This window comes from Nannobrachium achirus, assembly GCF_963921795.1.
Source record: "Nannobrachium achirus genome assembly, chromosome: 7".
Taxonomy (NCBI): Eukaryota; Metazoa; Chordata; class Actinopteri; order Myctophiformes; family Myctophidae; genus Nannobrachium; species Nannobrachium achirus.
In genome coordinates this window covers 30,260,463-30,285,509 of record NC_137816.1, presented here as the reverse complement: position 1 = coordinate 30,285,509, position 25,047 = coordinate 30,260,463, and the positions used below count along the sequence as shown (strand labels likewise).

Sequence of the window (25,047 nt, the reverse complement as noted above, 5' to 3'; positions counted from 1 at the left end):
CTTTAAAATTTAACAGCCAATGACTGCACATGTTTCTTGCCACAACTGTACTTGACACAAAACAATCAAAATTTGAGTGGTCTTTGGTTGTTTTGGTGGGAAGAGCAATGTCTCAAAACTAGCCTGCAGAGGAGAATTGCATTGTCCAAACATATCTAATTTGTCAGTTATAAGTTTGACAAGTGAATAAAAAACAAATGCACATCGATAAAAAAATATATATAATATATATGTAGACAGCCTTAACCAGAAACAATGCTTATATTTTGCATATCTAGTGTATTTTTATATTAAATCATATTTTTGTCAGTGGCCCATCTTACCCTAACCCTAATAAGGTAATGTGAGCCACTCATCTGCTATAATGAGCCAAAGCAAATCAAAGCAAAACAGTCAAACAAGATTTGGAGGTCAATTTAATTTCATTCATTGAATTTAATTTCAATAATGGTACCGTTGGAACCGACTCGCCGCCCCGCACACGATGGTGCCATCGCGGACCCCCGCGGACCCCCAGGGCCGGCGCCAGGCCCCCAAAAGCGGGCCTTTGCACCACTCTGGCCGGCCAGGGACCACCAGGGACCACCAGCGGGGGTCCCCGGAGGTCCCTGCCCGGCCTCCGAGCACTGCCGCCCGGGGACCACCTCCGGGGACCCCCAGGGACCCCCAGGGCCGGCTCCAGGCCCCCAAAACAGGGCCTGGGGACGGCCAGGGACCACCAGGCACCACCAGGCACCACCAGGGACCACCACCGGAGGTCCCTGGCGGGCCTCCGAGCACTGCCGCCCGGGGACCACCTCCAGGGACCCCCAGGGACCCCCAGGGCCGGCTCCAGGCCCCCAAAACAGGGCCTGGGGACGGCCAGGGACCACCAGGCACCACCAGGGACCACCACCGGAGGTCCCTGGCGGGCCTCCGAGCACTGCCGCCCGGGGACCACCTCCAGGGACCCCCAGGGACCCCCAGGGCCGGCTCCAGGCCCCCAAAACAGGGCCTGGGGACGGCCAGGGACCACCAGGCACCACCAGGGACCACCACCGGAGGTCCCTGGCGGGCCTCCGAGCACTGCCGCCCGAGGACCACCTCCAGGGACCCCCAGGGACCCCCAGGGCCGGCTCCAGGCCCCCAAAACAGGGCCTGGGGACGGCCAGGGACCACCAGGGACCACCAGGGACCACCACCGGAGGTCCCTGGCGGGCCTCCGAGCACTGCCGCCCGGGGACCACCTCCAGGGACCCCCAGGGACCCCCAGGGCCGGCTCCAGGCCCCCAAAACAGGGCCTGGGGACGGCCAGGGACCACCAGGCACCACCAGGGACCACCACCGGAGGTCCCTGGCGGGCCTCCGAGCACTGCCGCCCGGGGACCACCTCCAGGGACCCCCAGGGACCCCCAGGGCCGGCTCCAGGCCCCCAAAACAGGGCCTGGGGACGGCCAGGGACCACCAGGCACCACCAGGGACCACCACCGGAGGTCCCTGGCGGGCCTCCGAGCACTGCCGCCCGGGGACCACCTCCAGGGACCCCCAGGGCCGGCTCCAGGCCCCCAAAACAGGGCCTGGGGACGGCCAGGGACCACCAGGGACCACCAGGGACCACCAGGGACCACCACCAGAGGTCCCTGGCGGGCCTCCGAGCACTGCCGCCCGGGGACCACCTCCAGGGACCCCCAGGGACCCCCAGGGCCGGCTCCAGGCCCCCAAAACAGGGCCTGGGGACGGCCAGGGACCACCAGGCACCACCAGGGACCACCATCGGAGGTCCCTGGCGGGCCTCCGAGCACTGCCGCCCGGGGACCACCTCCAGGGACCCCCAGGGACCCCCAGGGCCGGCTCCAGGCCCCCAAAACAGGGCCTGGGGACGGCCAGGGACCACCAGGCACCACCAGGGACCACCACCGGAGGTCCCTGGCGGGCCTCCGAGCACTGCCGCCCGGGGACCACCTCCAGGGACCCCCAGGGCCGGCTCCAGGCCCCCAAAACAGGGCCTGGGGACGGCCAGGGACCACCAGGGACCACCAGGGACCACCACCGGAGGTCCCTGGTGGGCCTCCGAGCACTGCCGCCCGGGGACCCCCTCCAGGGACCCCCAGGGACCCCCAGGGCTCATTTCTGAAGGTGGCCCACCTAAGCTAACACAAAACATAATGCTAATGAAGGTGGCCCACCTAAGCTGGCCCAGCTAAGCTTTCACCACAATTGACTATGGTAATGTGAGCCACTTACAAAAACGTCATTATTTATGAAAAATGATTTCATTAAGCAAAATATCAACATCATGCCTGGTAAAGGACATCTTAACACACATTTTGCACCAGTTTTTATAAATGTGCATTTGTTTTCATTGATGTAGTATCCTTAGCAATCTCAAGTTAAAACTTTGTGTCTCTGCACCCACCTTGCAAATTCTTCCAGCAGGTCTTGTTGTGTGGCTTAGCTCCTCCCATCAAAACGACTATGGACCAATCAAATCACTTGTTGGTGTCAAGCACAGCTGTGGCAAGAACATGTGCAGCCATTGGCTGCAAAGATTTAAAGGCACAGTTGCTAGGAGCCTGAAACTATGGCTGGCTCACATTACCTGATGGCCCACATTACCTGAGTCCACCCTACTTTGCACAGGTTGTGTACCTTTGTTCTTGTATTGACGTTTTATGCTCTGTTCATGTATCTACATGTACAATTATGTAATAGGCTACTCCACTGTCTGCCTGTTTTAGTTTTTATGTTTTTCTGTGGGAACTGCGGATGTAAACGAGCTAGGCTACTGCTAAATCCACAAGTATTTATGTTTGCATTATTATGTAGCCTATTGTGCACTAATATGTGATGTCTCATCTAAATAAACAGATAAAGTCAGTAAAGTAAAGTTGTCCCATCCAAATAAAACAAATAAAGTTAAGGGTTGGGGCTGTGGTTTGTTGCTGGGATTGGTGTTATGGGGGTTGGAGGAACATAGACACGATTCCTGTACGCATGATGAGCGTGTGTGCGTAAGTGCGTGCCCTATGCGTGCGTGCCCTATGTATCTGTCTGGATACCTAAGGCAGGCCGGAACAAACATCCACACACACACTGTTTGGAAAAGCAAAGGTTCAATCGTGTTTACTCCACAAAAATGTTCACCGGCACATTTGACATCACACATTAAACAAACTATGGACATTAACTCTTACTGAACTGAACTGGCAGCTATTGAAATAAACGAGTAATTCACAATATGTTCTACTAAATCATTTATGTTAACGGGAGGAACAACTTCATGGACACACTACCACCTCTTCATACATGCATGCATGCATGCGCGCGCGCGCGTGCGTGCGTGCGTGCGTGCGTGTGTGTGTGTGTGTGTGTGTGTGTGTGTGTGTGTGTGATAGTATGGGTGTGTGTGTGTGTGTGTGTGTGTGTGTGTGTGTGTGCGTGCGCGTGTGCGCGTGCGTGCGTATGGCCAGTGTGGGGAAAGAAGGGTGGGAGGGAGCCTATGATAATAAGGGAATCATAATCATGTTATAAATAGTACAGCCCCTACTCTTCAACTGGCAATGCAATAGTAATTGAATTAATAATTGACTCAAATGTTTCATGACTACTATTCACTCACCAAAGGTTATTCTAAATATAAGTGATCCTTACTCATACCTAATGAAATATAAAACAGCATGTCATTTTAAATATAGCCCACACCTCACTTTAAACCAACACATTGTTTTATAATTATTGCATTAAAAATAGTCATGTACGTTAGTCCAGTCTGAGCTAGCCATGGAAGTGCCTGAGTCTATGCAAGTTACACTAATGTCAATACAGTGTGTCCTCGTATATTGTGGATGGATTTACTTGTACTTTAATGTAATGCCATTATGTCAAGAATCAAAAGGATTTATTTGTCACTATACAGGTAGCAAAATGCTACAGTGGCAATCCTATTTACATGTACTGTACAATGTAAATCACAAGCTTTACATTATATAGCCTACAAGGCACAATGCAGGGAGTTCTGTCGACGACATCTGTGAAATCAGAAGGTCCGCCGGTTCGCCCTCCTGAGTATAGCCATCAGCTGAGTGAAGTTGAAACTGAAGTTCTCCCACAGGATCAATACAGGTCTATATACCAGGGGTCTTCAACATTATTCCTTTTTAGGCCAATTAAGGACCCCTTAGCTGAGAGAGAGATGAAGCAGGGACCCCCCCCCACTACATATTGGATTCATGTTAAAGGAGCTATAGTCAGCTTTTTTGTCAGGCTGACACTTTGTTTACATTCTAGTCTATTGTTTGATAGTGTTAGACTAGGATGTAAACAAAGTGTCAGCCCGACAATGGCCAAAATGATTATTTTATCATTATTTTACACTTTTTGTGGTCATCTTTGAATAGAAACACATGTATGAAGCTTATTTTTTTATAAAATATTTTCGAAACATTATTTTTATTTTAGCATCCGTTTTTCTAGAAAAAGTTGACTATAGCTCCTTTAAATGTGCGTTTTTAAACATTTAACCCCTTAGTCCCTATCACAGTCACAAAGATTTGGAGGCCCCCCTGTAGTAACTCTGAGGACCCCCTATGGGTTCCGGACCCCCTGTTGAAGACCCCTGATCTCATGATCTCATGTGTTCACGTGTGCTCACTGTGCTGGCACGGGACCAAGCCAAACAGAGGGAACACTGGGTACCTTAGAGGATAGGTCAACAAACGCATGTTCTCTACATGTGTACTTCAATGTCCTCTATTCTGACCAGTTCTTTCTTTTCTTTCTTTGACAATATGGCCTGTTAAAAGCCATAAGGGATAGCACCTGTAGCCTATACGTTTAGAATAGAGATACCTAAAACCTTTGACCAAATGAGAGTCTGTGGCCTAATGCATATCAAACTGCCAGTCATTGGAATTAAAAAAGGTTGAGGATGACTGGAAGGATAGATCACAGTTGTTCACTGAATCCATGCAACAACCAGAGAAGGGCGAAAATACATTGAAAAGTATTTTGATACAAAATACAAATACTGTGTCAAAAAATGTATCAAAATACAAAATATAAATACAGGCCAGATAAATGTATTTGAGATTCAAATACGTATTTTATATTTTGAAAATACATTTTATGAAAAATGATGCAATGATTAGTAATTTCATAGATTGATTGCCAAGTATTAAATTAATTGCCTGCCTTCTTGTGGCCCCTGGAACACATTCCATATTCCAAAGTAAAAATAAATATACTAGTAAAAGTACAAGTATCAAAGGTATTAAAGATATTTGCATGGGGCCCCCACTGGCCTACTGGTCCAGGCGCATACCACTTAGGCATTGCCACATACAGTATAGGCATGGATGCCTGGCGGCGTCGCCGGTTCGATTTCCGATCCGGACAACCTTTGCCGCGTGTTGTTCCCCATCTCTCCCCCCATTTCCTGTCAATCTACTGTCCTATCCAATAAAGGCATAAAAGCTCCAAAACAAATCTTAAAAAATATATATATATTTGCATGGTACAAAGAAACAGAAGAGGAAGTAGTTCAGCTGTGTCCTTCTCCATCCTTTAGTTTTGAGTGGATTTTGCCCATTTTCCATCTTCTCCAGCCACTTGTAGGTTTTACACAGTACGATTAACCTCGTCCTCGATAGTGCCCTGGGCTGAATGAAGGTCTGTCTAGAATAATGCTCTTATCAGCCGGATGCTCAAAAAAGAAAAAGAAAAAAATAATTATCATACGAACAAACACTTCACCTTGCCAGCCTGCCTCCTATATTCTTCTTCTCCCAAAGAACTTCCAAATCAATTAATTATCCATCCATTATAAAGGACTGGCACAGAAATTATCCTATCAAACATTAAAAGCCATGAATTGCATGTATGAAGCAGGTCATAACAATTTAAATAGTTTAAAATGTGTGCATTTGAGAATACAATTAAATTAAAAAAGCATTTTGTATTTCAAATACAGGACATACTAGACCTGAAAGAATTTTGATAAAAATTACATCCATTCTTTTCCATCCCAGCCAAATACAAATGACAAAATACAAAAAAGTATTTCAAATACATGTATTTCAAATACTGCCCATCTCTGGCAACAACCTACCAGATCCCTCATGCCCTTTCACAATCTGTTCACAAACTATACAGCGAGGAGCACAGCCAATCAGGAAGGGACCAAGTACCCCTTATTAATGTGAAGTGCTGTGCTGGTCCTCCCCCTGTTGCTCTGTAAAGTACATTGGCATAGAGCTCCATTCCCCTTTCTGAAAGGACCAGGATCATCAGCCATAATTGATCATCAGAAGACATCTAACCATTTCTAAATACGTCCTACATCTGGCAGACAAAGGGCCTCAGCCTAGCCTGTGGTAGACCTGCCTCTTCTAGCAGCACTCAGAGAGGTGTTGCTTCTAAAGGGATTAGTACTGAGAGGAGAGCCTCACACCATGGCTCTGCTCCAAGTGCTGCTGTGTTGCCTGCTGTTCACCTCTCACCTGGGTGAGGGCAGGAAAATCAAGGAGAATGCAACAGGTGAGTTATTTGTCACATTTAAAAGAGCACAAAGACAAGGGGGTTTGATTTAAACGTGTAGACACTTAAGGCTAACAGATATACGTGTATAAACAAAGTGTAGGCCTAATCATAACCTGCATTGTATTGCAGTGGAACATTAAACTTTGTGTGGTTTAATCCATAATAGCTAACTTCAGCTATGGTACATTCTAACATGTTAGCAAAGTTAGCAAGCATTGATTTAGCTTGAATAAAACTGATTTATGCATATAGTAATTGGTTTTCCTTAACTCATCAAAAACATTTTGAGTTTTTTAGGTTTTTTGAATGACTAGATGTGCTTATTGTATTAACATACCATACAGATTGGTTAAAATAAGGTATGTTCCCGGATTGCACCTTTAAAGCTGTTGTTGTGACAATCCACGTGCATGTGATGTTATGTAACAAGTTAGAGTTGGAAGAGAATGGCAGGGAGTTCAAATCAATTTCATTTTATTTAGTTTGTGCAAAGACTGTGACAAAGTGGTTTACTTGAGAAATCCTGTTTTTGCCAAAACAACGGAGCATGCTCTGCAATAAAAACTAAGACTTATGAAAGGCAGTTTTAGCCAATTGGAATGGGATTTGAAAAACTCTGACTCACACATCTTGATCAGATGACCCCAGAGATAAAGTGTACCGATTTGTGAGGTGTGTACAAAATCTGTAGGAGTAGTAGCAAAAAGTGGCGGAAAATGAACAGTTATCTGGCTTTAACATGTTGCTCTAAGTTCCAAGGAATCTAGGGGCTGGGGCTGGAGATTAGCTGCTGACCTCACACAGGCCTGGCGGAGACAATAAATATAAATGGACACTATAAACGAAACTGAAATTAACAAATGGATCAGAAATTTGGAGCTTGTCCATTTCGTGTTGGGTTTGTGAATTAAATTCCTTTACAAGCCTGCGGTGAAGGACAGCTTTGTAATTATTCACCAGGCTCAAAGTAAACATACCCTTTCCCCTGAATAACGGCTGAGCAGAGGTACTCACTGTGACCGGACTGATATCTCCTCTGTTTGTACACCAACGTACAGCGGACACAGAGCTCAGGGAGGATTATGTGCCCAACTCCATCTTCAGACTGCATTCAGGAGGAGAGTTATTGGAGGACACCTGCATGCTGGAGGCCTTAACACCCACAACTCTATCCTCCTGTGGCTTCAACAGCAGCAACCCTCTCGTCATCATCACCCATGGGTGGTCGGTAAGAAGCACTCCAACCTATACTTGTCTTCAATGATTGTCACATAGCAAAGTGGTTCTCAACCTGTGGGTCGGGGTGGGGGGCAGGTGTAAGACTTTTTAAGACCTTTTTTTAATAAAAAAACAAAACAAAAACACTACAGCGTCAGAAGAGGGGGTTACGGCCTGAAAAGGTTGAGAACCACTGACATAGCACACGAAGACAACGTTAAGCAAATATCACTGGGATTGGTATTTAATCAAATCAAAAATGTATTATTTATAAAGCACATTTACAACAATCGAGATTGACCAAAGTGCTGTACAACAAAACACAAACATCAACAACAATAATGTATGTGAGTGGAGTGCTACAAGACAAAGTTACACATCACATACAACAAACAGATCCAGACTAAAAGCCAAAGGATAAGAGTGTGTTTTAAGAAGGGATTTAAAAGTCTCAATAGAGTTTGCACTTCAAATAAAAAAGGGGAAGCTGTTCCAGAGCCTAGGGGTGGCTGAGGCAAAGGCGCGGTCGCCCCTACTTCTCAGCCCATTGGGCCTTTTGGGAACTAAGAGCAGCTGGTTGGCTGACCTCAGTGCTCTGTGTGGGATATAGGGTTCATGGCCGTAGCTACCATTGAGGACACAGAGGTCATGACCTCGGTATTTTCTCAGACCAATGAGGTGACTCATCTTCTTAATAGACGATCTTTAGTCAGCGCGCAGTGCTTTGTGGGTCTGTCAACAGCACCAGACTCCAGGCACTGGCAGGCAGTAACACAAGACACACAGAGTAACAAGACGAGAGCAAAGTAGCAGCACTGGACTAGAGCAGTACTGTACAGTACTTTTCTTGAATACAAAAGTACAAAACTATTGGCATCAAAATGTACTTAAAGTACCAAAAGTAAAAGTATTCATTATGCAGATTTTCAAATGACCGAAATGTATACCGAGCTGAAGTGGTTAAAGGAGTAGTTCACCCCCAAAATGACTTTTTTTCTATTGATTAGTCACACCATGGAGACAAGAGTTCAATAATATTTTTAGTTTTTTGTCGCATTCCTAAGACAAAAATGTGATAACAATGAATTTACCCCCATTCGTTCCGGATGGGGACCCGTTTCAAAACGGGTCCCCATCCTGAATCAATGGGGGTAAATTTACTCGAATCAAATTTTTGTCTTAGGAATGTGACAAAAACCAAAAAATATTATTGAACTCTACTCTCCATGGCTTGACTAATCAATAGAAAAAAAGGCATTTTGGGGGTGAACTACTCCTTTAATGTATGTTTTGTAATAATAATCAAAATCTACTGTACAAACTAACTAGTAACTTAAGTTGTCAAATAATTGGAGTGGAATAAAAGTACAATATTTGCCTCACAGAAGTACAATTGGAAATACTCTGCCATACCACTGGCTGTAATTGATGTTGGCAATAGCACAGTAATGATGTGTGTAGTTCTTTATATCTAGCCTCTTAATTTTGAGTGCACCAGATTGCACTCTTTACTCTTTTGTACATAATAGTGCTTGTATGCCATGTTGATGAATTGAATACATAGGACCACAATGGAAACACGTCCCCAGGACCTTTTTTGTTATCCTTTTAACTTACCTTAAAGGAAAAATAGGTAACTTTAAGACTGTAAAAAATATATATGTATATACATTTTTAGCAGTCATTTCCCTTCATCAGTAACTATATTATTGTGCTGGGGTGTTTCCTTGCAGAAAGACACATCCCCTGGCTGTATTTCTGTTCTGTTCCACTCTTTATGTTGACATTAAACGTCAACAGAAACAGTGGAGGGACGTTTTTGTCAGGGGGAGCTCAGCCAGAGCTCTTAATTGCTCCCTTTGAACTTCAAAGGGGTTGTGCACTAAGTTAATTGATTGGGCCCTAAAAGTGTCAAGTCCTCGTTAGTGATCTCTCTAATCAATAAAAGCATCAAAGACAACTACCTGTTTTATGCCTCTCATAGAGGGGAGGGAGAGGGGGGAATGTTTTTGTGTACACAAAAGCTTGCCAATTTTTCCTTTAACTTTCGTATATAAACTACTTGACCATACTACAGTGTTATACAAAAGCCCCAAAAGTCGCTTCGCTTCTCGTTTCAAGCTTGCAGATCTGCTATTTTCGCTTTTTCTGAAAATGTAACAGTGTTACATTTTTCCACCCGACACCAATACGTTATAGTGCTTGATGTGGATGGGGCCTTCAACTTGAACAGATATTATAGAATTATATAGAGAAAGAGAATAATCAATCTTCTTTATTTCTTCTCTATCTAAGCTGGATGGTATGATGGAACACTGGGTCATGCGTCTGGCCAATGCTCTGAAGACATCTCTGGTGGACGTAAACGTGGTGATAACAGACTGGCTCACGCTGGCCCACCATCACTACCCCATCGCCGCCAAGAACACCCGCGCCGTCGGACTGGACATCGCCCACTTCCTGCGCAGCATAGAGGTACTATACTATTCTGTTGAATGACACATCATGTCACTATTGACCTACACAGTAGAATCCTCAGTGTTAAATTAACACTGCAGATTGTACAAATGCAGTGATGTTACTAGGTTTTCATGACCATTTGAATGACCACCCACAGGTGGTCATTCAAATGGGTCCCAGAAAAGTTTTGAGTCCTCAATATAAAGTTTATGCGCGCAAAATGGCGTCGGACGTCGGTGGAATCAAAACATTGACGTTTCTATCGCCTGTTTAAGACTTTCTACGTGGATTTTATTTGTGTTAACGTAGGGTAAAGTAGGACGCTTTCACCCATGAACAATGGTGGTGTTTTTTTTTTCTTTTACCGCGACGCAGTAAATTATTTTAACATGGACTCCAATGGAGGCGCATCCCCGGGACCCCAGGACCATGACATGAATGAGTCCCTGGGTGACTTGAATGAGTTTTTGATGCGGGATGCACGTAATGACATCACTGCAAATGTAGGGACAAATTAGACCACCACAGTCTAGTTAATTAATGGGAAACACTCTATATACTGTATACATAAAGTGATAACATGTCTGTGTGACTGTGACAGCCCATGTCACCAAGACTGTATGTTCAACACTAACAGCCTGATGATTGACTGGTAATTGTTCCATAGTCTGATGGAATACATTCACCCTCAGTTAAATTAACTTTGAGGATTTTACTGTGTTAATTCCACTCCATTCATTTCAGTTAATTCCTCTCCATTTACATTTTTTATAGAAAAAGTACTGTATAAAACATTGTTTGTATGGATGTCAATCACCCCACAGGAGTTCTTCCAGTTCCCAGCCAAAAAGGTTCATTTAATCGGCTACAGCCTCGGCGCTCACATATCTGGATTTGCTGGAAGTCGCCTGGGAGGCTCACGGAAGATCGGACGCATTACTGGTGAGGAATGAATCTCTCAATAATTATAGTTATTTTACCATACTTGGTCAGCTTGAAAATTCTATTCCATTACTAGGCCTATATTTCAAATTATTAATCACAACCGGAAGTCTTTTATTTGGCAATATGTTTGTGCAAGGAATGTTATACTTGTTTGGATCATGTACATGTGACAGAGTGAGTTTATGTTTATGTTTATCCCATTAAAACCGGGAAGGCATCTTTGTGATTTTAGATTTGTTTTGTTGGCTATTCAAAAATCTACAGATATACAAGCTTACTGCAAGCTTATGCTATGTTACAAAGTTTGCCTCTTTCTTATGTAATATTTGACAATTTGTCTGATTTGGTATTAAAAAAGCTCTTAAAAGTAAGAAAATTGTAACTTTAGAAATGTGCAGAAACCCTGTTTCATAGCAGGGTACATATTGTCACTGTTGGGCAGAAACCTTGTATCTCCAAGTTTCAAATTTGTAAATTCTTTCGCAAAGTAAAGCACTGCTTCATCATACAAGGCCATCGCACAAAAGTAGTGAAAACAGCAGATCTGCAAGCACTTGTAGATCGGCTGTTTTCACTAGTTTAAATAATTTTAAAAATGATAATTACAAAACAAATCGTTTTGGACATACAAGGTTTCCACCCGACAACGACGATATTGTATATTGTTGCATTCATTTGGGGACTCCCCTGGAGGTCCCGACTCTGGGTTTGGGAATCTAAACCAAAATGCCGTCTAAAAAAAACAGGGCTGGATCCGGCGGCGCCTCTGTTCGAGGGCATGTCCGCCGTAGACAGGCTCTCCCCCGACGACGCTCACTTCGTGGACGCCATCCACACGTTCACCCAGGAGCGCATGGGCCTCAGCGTGGGCATCAAGCAGCCTGTAGGACACTACGACTTCTACCCCAACGGAGGGGAACTCCAGCCCGGCTGCGAAATCCACAATAACATGTACGACCACATCAGCGAGTATGGGATCCTGGATGTGATCACAAACAAAGGTTAGAATACTGTATATAAACCTCACTGTGTCTCAATGTCTGGTCTGGGGGGCCCACCAGGGGTTTACAGTTTAAAGTTTACAGTTTAGGCATTTAGCAGATGATTTAATCCAAATCGACTTACAATAAGCAGATACAACATCACAATAATAAACAAGATAATAGGTCAGTACATTAACAGCAATATAACAAAGTAAATGGATATCTATCTAGAGAAAAACACAATATAATCAAAGTTCTAAAGAAACCTAAAAAAACAAATGCTAACTAGCTTCATGTATGGTCATTGATTTTACTGTAGTGCTACTAAGGGTTTAGGTGGAGTCTGAAAAGGTGAGTCTTCAGTCCACATGGACCCTTTTTAAGGGGTATGTATACTGAGAGGGTAAAATGGAAATGGAACCATTGCTGTATCTTTGGGAAACCCCAACTCTGAGTCAGTCATAGACCTGTTAAGAGTCCATTGGGACCCCCTGGTGGTCCCCGGATTTGATGTTGAGAACCTCTGGGTTAGAATACACTGTAAAAGCTTCAGTATTTATTTAACACTCAGAAGAGCATACAAAATCGAACCAAATTAGCCCTGATTTGTACAACCAAATGGATCCAAATGGACCCATCAATGTCAATTTGGTTCCATTTGTACACTCTTCAACCAAAAGGACCCATACAAGTCCATTTGGTTATACACTCTTCAACCAAATGGACCCATACATGTCCATTTGGTTACATTTGTACTCTGAATTAAATTCTATGGCCCTATTATGATCCAGGTCTTATGCCTTATGCCTTAACTTCTTTGCCTTTTTTTACTAGTTTGTTTTTGTTTTTTAAATATTTCAAATAGCTGATCTGCGAGTTCACAACATGCAGATGTAGATCAGCATTTGAAGTATTTAAAAATGTTTTCAAAATAGTGAAAAAAAGGTAAAGAAGTTAAGGCATAAGGCATAAGACCTGGATCATAATAGGGCCCATGTTTAGGTGTAGTTTATGAAATTATGAACAGTTCTGATAATCGCTGGAAGATACACAGCATTTTGTTTTGATGTATTTTGTTAAAATAAGTGTTTATATTCTGCAAGTAATCATTTCTATAGAGTGCTTGTTCAGTATCAGGAGTCTTATAGAGCTTTACATTTTGAGCAAAAAAATAAAAGAAAGAACAAGAAAAAAATAATCATATTACTTACACACCTTTTAAGTACAGATTCTTATTTACAATAATGGCCTGGCAAGAGCTAGGCTTCAGTTAAAATTCCCCAAAGTCTAAAGACAAGTACCTCAGTAATCTAAGGCACTGCTTCCCAAACCTTTTATCTCGAGACCCAAAAGAGAAATATAATGTCTATCCAGGACGCCAGCTAGTGAAAATAGCAGATCTACAAGCTCACAATGTTGTGAGCTTGTAGATCAGCTATTCTCACTATTTATCAAACATTTGCTTTCTAATTTATGGAATCTCGTTTCTCATGTTTTGAACTAATAATAGTTAAAAACAAAACGTGGGAAGCAAAAAAGTTAAGTGATGTTTACTCGTCACAACCCATACTTGGTACATGACTCAAACATGAGTCCAATCCAAAACCTAGTGTTTGGGAAACAGTGATCTAAACCAGTGGTTCTCAACCTGTGGGTCGGGACCCCCAGAGGGGTCCCCAAATTATTTTGGGGGGTCCCCATTGTTTTCTCACTCAGCAGTAAACAAACCAACATAAAGTTTAAGTGTATATGAGGGTATCTGCACATTTCTAAAGTGACAATTTAAGGGCTTTAAAGACATTTTTAGTACCTCTGGTCAAACATTGGTCAAATTGTCAAATATTAGAGGCCAATCTACGAGGCGTTGTGAGCATGTAGATCGGCTATTTTCACAATGGAATAGATCGAGTCAAACTAAATGTAATGCCAACTGTAATGCCAATGTCGCGGCCTGAAAAGGTTGAGAACCACTGATCTAAACAAAGTGTATGCTGAAACACTATGATGTGTGAAGCAGAGGAGAGCATCATCTGTCATCCTCTGTGAGTTAATGAAGAGCATGGCTGTGCATCAAAGCTCTGCCTGCAGGCACAGAGCATCCCTCCAGACTCCTGTCCTCTCCATTAGCACACATCATAAGACACTGTGACTGATCTGCTTTATGGGTCACCGTGTCAACACACAAATAATGTCTAGAACAGAGGTCTTCAACAGGGGGTCCGGGACCCCAAGTTACTACAAGGGGGCCGCCAAATCTTTGTGATAGAAACCTTTTTCTCCTTTTTTATATTAACCACTTGAATCCTAGTGTCCATATAGAACTTTTGCCAAAAATAGCAGATCTACAAGCTCACGCGAGGCGTTGTGAGCTTGTAGATTGGCTATTTTCGGCAAAGATATTTGGTGTCGAGGGGGAAAAGAATGTCAAGTTTATTCAAGTGGTTAAATATCTGAAAACACAAATTGACATGAATCCAAAATACACTGATGATTGTGATGTCAAACAATGAAACTACAGTAAATGGAATCTATGAACAGGTTGTGGGGGTCCCTGCTTCATCTCTCTCTCAACTAAGGGGTCCTTGGCCTGAAAACGCTGAAGACCCCTGGTCTAGAAAACACACAGCATGACCAGTATACTCTACACACCAAAGTTTCCCATGCAGTGGGTCGGGACCCATCTTTAAGGGTCGCAGAGCAATTTTTATGGGTTGTGACCAAATATACCTTTATTTATTTTTTTCCAACATTTTGTTTTTTATTGTTATTATTTCAAAAGATTTTTGCTTTTTTTTTATAGAACATTTTCATGAATCAAAAACTAATTCACTGATTTTTTTCAAAATAATTTCATAAATAATAGAACAATCTAAGAAATGTCATGAATGAGAAGAAAAGAAAAAAACACGTCAATAGTAGATCGTCTATCCATAGTCAGTACCGAGTAGCGAGGGCAGGTCTTCACTCAGTAGAACCAGTAGAAACTCTGGAAACATACCCTACTTTATCATTATTCATTTAAAATTACAGTAATGGGACCATAATTTCGCCCCAAATAGCAGATCTACTCGCCCCCCTAGTGGCGAAAAAAAGAACCTCTGGGAACTCAGATTGCAGATCTACAAGCTCACAACGCGTTGCAACGTAACATGTTGCGAGCTTATATGCTATTTTTGGCGAATGTTCCCCAAGAATAGGGATACTGTTAACAAAAGTGGCATTCTAAGTTCTAAGCATATTTTGAATAACGCGATAATATCGTTGATCGCAATTATTTTTCCCACAATAATATTGTGACATTTAATGTAATTTTCATATCGTCCCATCCCTAATCTAGTAACATCATGTGACACATTGTGTCAATCTCCATTTCTTAGCTCAAGGGTCTTCAACAGGGGGTCCGGGACCCCTAGGGGGTCCTCAGAGGTACAACAGGGGGGCCTCCAATTCTTTGTGTGATATAAACTTTTTTTTCTCCTTTTTTATATTAACCACCTGAACCCTAGTGTCCTTATTCTGAGAACTTTAGCCAAAAATAGCAGATCTACAAGCTCACAACGCCTTGCAGCACGAGGCGTTGTGAGCTTGTAGATCGGCTATTTTCGGCAAAGAGGTTTGGTGTAGAGGGGAAAAAAGAGCAGACTAAGTACAGAGTTTATTATGTATTAAAGGTCCAAGTGGTTAAATATGTGAAAACACAAATTGACATGAATCCAAAATGCACTGATGATTGTGCTGTCAAACGATTAAACTAAATGGAATCTATGAAAAGGTTGTGGGGGTCCCTGCTTCATCTCTCTCTCAACTAAGGGGTCCTTGGCCCTGAAAACGTTGAAGACCCCTGTCTTAGCCGTTTTCTTAAAGTTTCTTACGGGTCTTGTATAGGTTGGGAACAGACAATGAAATGTGATCACGAGAGGTCGGTGCAGCTGTTCATCGACTCGCTGCTGAACAAGGACAAGCAGAGCACGGCGTACAGGTGCAGCAGCAACAAGGCCTTCGAGAGAGGCAGCTGTCTGGACTGCAGAAAGAACCGCTGCAACACACTGGGCTACCACATCAAGCAGGTCCGCAGCCGCACCGGGGCCAGCAAGAGACTGTACCTCAATACACGCTCCCGGATGCCATACAAACGTACGTGGTCGTATTATACAGTACATAAGGCTACTATACTGTATCTGCTGTTCTTATATGCTGTGTGATTATATCGTCACTGTCGGCCAGAAACCTTGTATCTCCAAGTTTCAAATGTGAACATTTCTTCGCAAAGTAAAGCCCTGCTTCATCAAACAAAGCCGTCGCACAAAAGTAGTGAAAACAGCTGATCTACAAGCACACAACGTTTAGTTTAAATCATTTTAAACATGATAAATACAAAACAAACGGTTTTGGACATACAAGGTTTCCACCCGACAACGACGATATCTTGATATTGTTTCTTTTTTTATTCTCTTTGACATGCAAACAATGTCAATCAGTAAAGAATCTTTACTGATTGACATTTTCTTCACGCTCTCACAATTTCACCCACTTCTTTACACCTGCAACATGTAATGTGCCAATGAAGTTGATAAAGATTTGACGTTGGGCCTTGAACCTCCCCTTTTCAACTACAACAACAGCAACTTTAACAGGCAAAATCCAAATCTGATTCACTTGGATAGGGATTCAAAGTTTTGATCTCTTGGGCCCAGATGAGTGGAATAGCGGCACTCTAAACAAAAAAAACAAAAAATAAATGCATTTGTATTTTATTTGTCTACATTAGGCTGTTAACACGATGCTCAGATGAAAGCTCAGACAGATTCTATTGATAGCGTTGTAGAGTACAATGACTTGTCTCCCATGTGCAGTGTACCACTACCAGTTCAAGATCCAGTTTGTAAACCCCATGGATGTGGTGGATCCTTCTCTCACCATCTCTCTCACTGGAACCAAGGAGGAGAGTGAGAACCTCTCCATCACCTTGTGAGTGGCAGCACATCATCACCACAAGTACAATAGCTATAGTGCTGTAACTATCCATTATCATCTTAGCCAATATGCTATCAATTACTTTTTCAATTAATCGTGTTTTATATTTTTTATGTTTTATACATCAAATCGATTAATCACTTTAGGCTTAAGCCCTATTTTCTACTTTATCAGACAACGGTGTCACACAAAAATAGTGAAAACATTGCAGAGCTTGTAGATCTGCTATTTTCTTCCTCTTTTTTTAATCATCACCTATATTGCCCTAAATTAGAGATTGATTATTATTATATTGTGTTTTGATACTTTTGTGTGACGCTGTGGTATAATCAACTTCACAAAAAAACACAAAAAGTCAAAGTACGGAGATAAGAGGTTTCTGCCCAGCGACATAAACGTTTCAATAATCGAAACTCTTCTTGTAATCGGTTAAATCGATTAGTTAAATTAAAAGTTAAAAAGCACTGATACACAGGTATTACATAAACAGCTTTTTTTTCCTTTCTTTTTTCTCCCCATGGTGAGGTTGTACTGAGCCCATTCATACATGCAATATTCACAGCTTTACTTTCAACTCCTGTACGAGAAAGAAAGCTTCAGCGGCGACGCCGGCGAAGATAAAGCTCTGACACGTGGAGAGAAACGGCTCCTGCCTCTGCTCTATAGTGGCTGCCTGGTAGAAATGGAGATGAAGGAATCAATAATTGATCTGGACGTGCATCATAAAGGGACACGCTTCCCTGCCAGCCGCATATATCCTCTGAATTCTTCATATCCTCTCATATTTCTCCAAAGGCCCTAATAGCACAGCAAACAGCCTCCACGACAAACCTCAAACCTCAAAACGCAACATTCATACATTTTGTCGTGCGCTGTTCTGCTGTATAGTTATTTAATGACACACGAGAGAGGGAGAGGTAGAGAGAGAGCACTTGCCAAATTCACAAAAAGGTCAAGTTTGCGATGGTTGTATTTCCCAGGATGGCTGGGGGAATGCCTAATTTATGATTTATGATGGAGTCGCACGCCTAAAGTAGCCGACCTACTACTGTACAAGCTCACAACACCTCGCAAGCTTGGGACACATTGTGAGGTCGAAGGTAGGCTTTTTTAAGCACACGAGGCTGAAGACTTCAGCTGAGACGACCTGAGAGAGACCTTGGTTGATGTGGAGGGGGGGAGGGAGCGTTAGTTTTTCTGATGAACTATTCCGTCCATCATGGCTCGTCAACTCAGACGGTGCACACAACAACGCACAAGGCCATCGCCTGTCTGAGTGCCTGTGTGGTTATTACAAACAATAACCAACTTAAACTTGTTCATGTATGTTAATGTATGTTCATCATGTATGTTTTCAAAAATGTCTTATTATTTATCAGTGCATTGACACACAATCATTTTAATAATCGAATAAATCGATTAGTCTGATCGATTAGTAACAATGTAGTGAAAATAGCTGATCTACTGATCTAACTATTTTTTATAAATGATAATGTTCTCCAGTCCCATGGTAACAGTGATATTAGTATTAGTGTTGGTCTATTACACCAAAAAAAAAAAAAAGTGATTACCTGGAAACCAGTAAACCACAGGATGTTCCAACTTACTGCTGAGTTGCGTGTGTTTCTTTTTTTATCAGTCGTACAGGTTAGGCTGTAAACTGTCTGGTGCAAGAAGTGAAGGAGTTATATCTTTTGATCTTCACACTTTTAGAAGGGTGTTAACATACATTTGATTTTACTCTTGACATGAATGCGTCATGAAAATGGCCTTCCGTTTTCATGTTCTGTATCATTTGGTTACACTGCATAACATTGTATAACTGAGACATACGTTATATCCTCTCGGATCGGGTGGAAACCTTATATGTCCAAAACTCAGGATTCAAATTCAAAAACTTCAAAAGTAGCAGATCTACAACCTCAAAACGCATCACTTCGCACCACGTTTCGAGCTTGTAGATCTGCTACTTTTGATGCTTTTTGTGTGTAGTATGATCTAATAGGGCGTTAATTTACGGGGAAAAAAAACACAATGTTAGAATATGGAGATAAGAGGTATCTGAACATCTTAGATTACCGCTAGTTAGTTTGTTGGTTTGTTTTAAAATGATTAAACAAAAATTATTATAATTGTTAAATTATGTTAAAAACAGCATCGAGCAGATCTCAGGTAACAAGACCTACACCTTCCTGATCACGCTGGACACGGACATCGGGGACCTGATGATGCTCCGGTTCAAGTGGGAGGGCCGGGCCAAGGCCATGTGGAAGAGCATGTGGAACAAGGCCTACTCCATGATCCCCTGGGGCGGAGCCAGGGCCAAGCCACAGCTCACCGTGGGCAAGATCAGCCTCAAGGCAGGAGAGACGCAGGAGAGGTGGGTTGTTGTTGGCCTCACCGAGTGCCGCGCTGCGAGCTTGTAGATCTGCTATTTTTGAAAAGTCGTGAAAATGTGCGCAAATCTTTGAATATAAGTATTTTTTAAGTGAACATTTGTAACTCAAAGTTTGCTTCTGGGGGGTCCCCTGGAACTAATATTTTGAGATGGGGGGGGGGGGGGGGGGGGGTCCTTCACATGAAAAAGTTTGAGCATCACTGACATGGAAACATAGGTTTCTTTCCACACATTTTTAAGATTTAAAAAAAATAGCAGATCTACAAGCTCGCAGCGCGGCACTCGGTGCCGCGCTGTGAGCAAGTATATCTGCTATTTTTCAATAGTTAACATTCATGGGGGGCCCGCAGTGAATCCTTGTACCCAGGGCCCAGAATTTGGTGTGACGCCCCTGCGGAAACCACATTATATGTGGTGTAAAGTAACCAAGTACATTTACTCAAGTACTGAACAGCTTTGAGGTATTTTATGGAGTATTTCCTATTTTCAGTACTTTTACTTCTACTCCACTCCACTACATCTCAGAGGCAAATATTGTGCTTTTGCTCTAGCCTCGCGTAGCCAGATGAATCTGCCATTTCAAAGACTTTTTTTCAAGTTATAATATGGAGAAAAAAGTTGTGAAAAGAGAGTGAAGTTGAATGTCATCAACCACTTCAAACAAATGTATTATTTCCCCCTACACCACATCATCTTTGCCACAAATAGCCGATATACACAGACCCGTAGCCACCTGGCTATTACCCCTTCTTGGCTCTATAGTCAAAAAAATCCATGTTAATTTAACCCAGAGAGTGAACAAATGTAATCAAATGTAAGGGCCCAGTGAATCACTTGGATTCATTTGAACTGCAGCAAACAGGCAGGCAAGACAACAGAGAGATGCTTGTAGCATAACGATAACATTGAAAGCTACATATATTGTCATGCTGTCAGGGGCGGCCGGCAGGGGGGGCTAGCGGGGCCATTGCACAGGGCGCCACTTTGCGGGGGCGCCAGAAGAAGAAAAAGAAAAAAAAAAGTAAAGTGACGGCCCTGCAGAGCAGACGTAAGATCAACAGTCCACTCAGACCGAATACAACAACACCCCCTGGTGGTAGTGATAGAGGCTGGCAGCTCCAGGCAGCCCCCCCCCTCCCCTCCTGATGTGATGTCATATTCACGCGCCAGTATTGAAATTGAAAACAACATCTGTTAAAAATAAAGCATGGAGTTCGAGCTCTTCACTACTATGGACGTGACTACCGGTAGATATTATAATATAGCTGCTTGCCCTGAAACATCACATGGAGAGGATGATTTTGTACCTGACTTCCTCTACAAAACACATACCTCAGGCTCTATCAGCCAGGACTTTGTCTCACTGTGCGTGACTGTGAAAGAACCATTTCCTCCTGACCAGCCCAAGGTAAGACTAAGACAGTCAGATCATGCTTTTATAAACCCTATTATATTAAGCCCAAAATGGTTCTGCCGCCGTGTAGAACCGAACCGCATAATTTGCCTGCAAATAACTTGAAAAAATGCATAATTTGCCCGCAAATAACTTGAAAAAATGCATAATTTGCCCGCAAATAACTTGAAAAAATGCATAATTTGCCCGCAAATAACCGATTAAAGCGGCGCCGTTGAGGGGCCGCGCTTCGCGCGGCCATAGGGTGGCGCTATACTACCTCGCCTAGGGCGCAATATACATACCAACCGCCACTGCATGCTGTACTGAAAAAGTTAAAATGATGCTTTGCAACAAATAAAAAGATGATACAATGTAGGATGTTTCCATCTTCTAGATAGATTGATCCAGTTATTAAACAGTATTCATATAAATCATGGCCAGTGTTTCAATATATCAATACAAACTAATAAAAGTATCAAACTCCCAAAGCATAAAATCCTTCTACAACAAAGAAGACTTTTATCGCCATCTACTGGACAAAGTGCCTCCTGTTCCAACCCCACAGTTTAAAACAATGGGCTACAGCTACTGTACTCAAGACACATAGACAGATAGCACTCAAGCAATAAGAAAATAACTTATCATACAACTGACATAATTTTTCTCTTTCAGAACAAGCTTTTGTGCCATGACAGATGAAGGACAGCAAATTGAGGCATCGCAAGAGAAAGTGTTTGTACGCTGTAAGGATGACAGCGGGAAACAGCGCAGGAGACAGCAAAACCCAACAAAGCCCCCTCCTCAAGGGCTAAAACAGGCCCCTACTCAAGGCCACACACAAACCCCAACTCAGCGCCACACACAGAGCCCAACTCAAGGCCCCACAACACAGCGTCCAACAAATCCCCCAACTCAAGGTCCAACTCAGCCCCCAACACAGGCCCATAATCATCATCACCATCACCACCATCATCATCCCCATCAACCAAAACAGCTCCCAATGCAAACCCCCAACCATGATCATCATCACCACCATCACCATCAACCAAAACAGCCCCCAATGCAAACCCCCAAAAAACCATGCCATTAGTCAGATGGCCCATTGTTTTCCATAGTACCATATAACTAAGCCTAGCTCTATAACCCTATCCCTAACCTGACCCTAACTTAGGCCTATCATCTTTTCTGACTATTCACCTTATTAATGGCTACGACCACTGTGGGAGTGACCAGGTAGGGGAGGAGGGATTTGTTTTTTACCAGTGTTGCCTTGTCTGCTTATAATAAGCGACTTTGGGCTTGTTTTTAAAGTATATTAATTTTGTTTATTTGGGCTTGCTTCCTAAATGTTTTTTTAAACCAGTGTATTTGTCCACAGACCCCCATCTGGAAATGAAAATAGCTGATGTAAAGTGAACATAGCTTACTTAGCTTGTTTTGGGCTTGTTTTCATAGACCTGGACACTTGTTTCTTTCAAAATCTGGCAACACTGCTGATTAAATGGTAAATAAATGGTGGATTTTTTATATAAAGCCTTTATCCAAGGCGCTTTACAGAGATTGTGCATTACATTCACCCATTCACACACACATTCATACACCGATGGTGGAGGAAACCATGCAAGGCACCAACCTGCTCACCGGGAGCAACTAGGGGTTCAGAGTCTTGCTCAAGGACTTTTCGACTTTGGGGGGGCCCGGGATCGGACTGGGAACCCTTCGGGAACCCTCTGTGGTTCTAGTGGTGGTTTCTCTACCCCTGAGCCACTGCCGCCCTTGATTACCTGCATTGTCACCCTGCCTGCAGTAGCCTATTAGGGTGGAAGTGAGCAGATATTGAATGAAGCAGCAGCAAAGGCGCCGCCGTGGAGAAGGGCCAACAATAAAGTGAATTGGGCTGTGGAAATAACAAGCTGTAGAACTAATGGCCAGCCCTAGTCCTGACTGTCAATATAGGACTCAAAGATCTGCTGCTGAATTAAGGCAGTGGTTCTCAAACTTTTATGTTATTTTTTATTTTTTGTGTCAAGGACCCCCACATTGATACGTGTTAGGCAATGGACCACCATTTGAAAAGACTTTGAGCCAGGGACCCCCATATCAGAAGATTTCTGTTGTTGGATTAGATTTAGTACAGCAATAGGCGGGGAGATAACAGTGGAGGGAGTGAAAGTACTCATGTTTAAAGGTCATTCACACTGAGCGCTGTAAGTATAAGTATAACTACCGGTATAACAAATATAACTATAAAAGTATAGTTTTAAAAATCGTTCCAACTCAAGTGGATGGCAGTGTTCACACCGAGTATAAAAAATATAGTATAGATAATATAATTATAGTTATCTTTATAGTTATCGTTCCCGGTAGGAATGGCGCTTTTCTTAAGTAAAAGTATCAATACCCTATACTGTAGAAAAAGTCTATTACAAGTGCAAGTTCGGTAGGCTATTAAAAATGTACTTGAGTAAAAGTACAAAACTAAGTACTTACATCAAAATGTACTTAGTAAAAGTACTCATTATGCAGAAGGTCCCATTTTTCATGTGTTTTTTTTTGTCCTTTGAAAATAGCAGATCTACAAGTTCACGTTTCGCAAAGCGGTGTGTTGTGATTGTCTATTTTCAAATTGCCAAAGTATAGGTCTGATTTGTAATAAAAATCTACAAAGTAACTTGTAACTAAAGTTTTCAAATAATTATAGTAGTAACAGTACAATATTTGCCTTTCAGATGTGGTAGAGAAGTGAAATGATTAATCATATTACATTATTAAGTACTCCAGTAAAGTGAAAATACCTCAGAATTGTACTTAAGTACAGTACTTGAGTAAATGTACAACACAGAGTGAAACCTGCAATCTGAATTAGTCATTCTTATTGCATTCTCTCACTGGGTTAACTTCTACCCGGTGAAATAATAGTCAACCACTTATTTAGTTGGGGACCCCTTAGAACTCCCTCAAGGACTCCTGTGTGGCCCTAGACTAACCTCGCCTCACCAGACTGTTAACAACGGGCGGTTTGATCCGGTCTAGGCGGAAACCACAAGCCGAAGATGCGGCGTCGCTTTGTTTTGGTTCCCTCCGTTTGTTTCCCCAATCCCTATTAATATGCTCGAGTAGCCTAGTGTAGTCTTGCCAGTCGCTACGAGTTGGAATAAAATATGCATATTCCAAACACATTTTTCAAAAGCAAAACTATGCCGCATCAAGGAGTTTATTAGGTAGGCCCTAAAAGTATGTCATTGAGCACAGGGGAATTATTTTGGGTTAGAACTGAATCCGGTTTGGTAGTTCCGGCAAATTGTAGTCCGTGGAGTACTACAACAAGTGGTTTCCTCTCCCGACCGGATCAAACCTCGAAAAGTTAAGTGATCCCAGACTAGCCCTAGACCACAGGTTGAGAACCACTGGGGTATAAGGAACACACATACAGTGCAAATGTACAAGAAGAGATTACATAGAACCCATCAGAATGCTTAGTAAGCATTGGCGACACCAGTTTCTTTTTATTTTCTTTCTTGCCTCAATGGGGATTTGAATATTCTCCTTGAACTGCTAGACCCACTGTTACTGGGTTACTATGGTAACCTCAGGAGTGAATGTTATATAAAGAATTGCATGAAAAGGCGGGAAAGTCCTGTTCTGGCGAAGCCCGAACTGGCGAAGTGGGGATTTGTCTCCTACCGTAGCGATCTGGCGAATCGATTGTCCACGACACTGCAAGCGGCGCGAAGGCCAGCGGACCTTGGTCCTGCTCTTCGCCCCCGAGCGCCGCAGGCGCGAGTGGCCGCGAAGAGCGGGCCAGGGCCGCGCGGCCGGCGGAGCGCCGCGCGAGTTACGAAGCCGTGGTGAATGCAATCGTTATATTTATGCCCAGGCCGTAAGGCCTGGGCAAGCGCACGATAAACGCCCTGTCCAGAAGACGTTCGCCAGATCGCTACGGTATCGGACATTTCCCCACTTCGCCAGTTCGGGCTTCGCCTAAAAGGTACGTGCCCGAAAAGGCAAGGTGCTGAATGATCCTGCTGCATCCTATTGTAGAGCCTCTTTGTGTGTTGAGATGTGTTTTGATGTGTTGAGAGCAGCTTGTAGATCAGCTATTAACCCATTTAGGCCAAGAATTATTGAATGCTTTAACCAGTGAAAAATAGCAGATA

General features: G+C 43.0%; 1 protein-coding gene across 1 annotated transcript; it reads left to right on the top strand.

Annotated features, from left to right (window-relative positions):
• Positions 1-6,272: 6,272 nt before the first annotated feature.
• lipca (lipase, hepatic a) lies at positions 6,273-25,047 on the top strand. The gene is made up of 9 exons (XM_080729222.1): positions 6,273-6,513; positions 7,575-7,744; positions 10,030-10,209; positions 11,019-11,136; positions 11,886-12,140; positions 16,008-16,256; positions 16,976-17,090; positions 19,252-19,476; positions 21,563-25,047. The coding sequence occupies exons 1-9, from the start codon at positions 6,429-6,431 to the stop codon at positions 21,978-21,980; spliced, it is 1,815 nt and encodes a 604-aa protein (XP_080585348.1). The 5' UTR covers positions 6,273-6,428; the 3' UTR covers positions 21,981-25,047.

Bases quoted from the DNA above. Each gene is read 5' to 3' on its own strand.
- lipca (XM_080729222.1), top strand. From the start codon at position 6,429: ATGGCTCTGCTCCAAGTGCTGCTGTGTTGCCTGCTGTTCACCTCTCAC. The intron at 12,141-16,007 runs GTTAGAATACTG...GGTCTTGTATAG, and splicing joins GGATGTGATCACAAACAAAG to GTTGGGAACAGACAATGAAA. The intron at 16,257-16,975 runs GTACGTGGTCGT...TCCCATGTGCAG, and splicing joins CTCCCGGATGCCATACAAAC to TGTACCACTACCAGTTCAAG.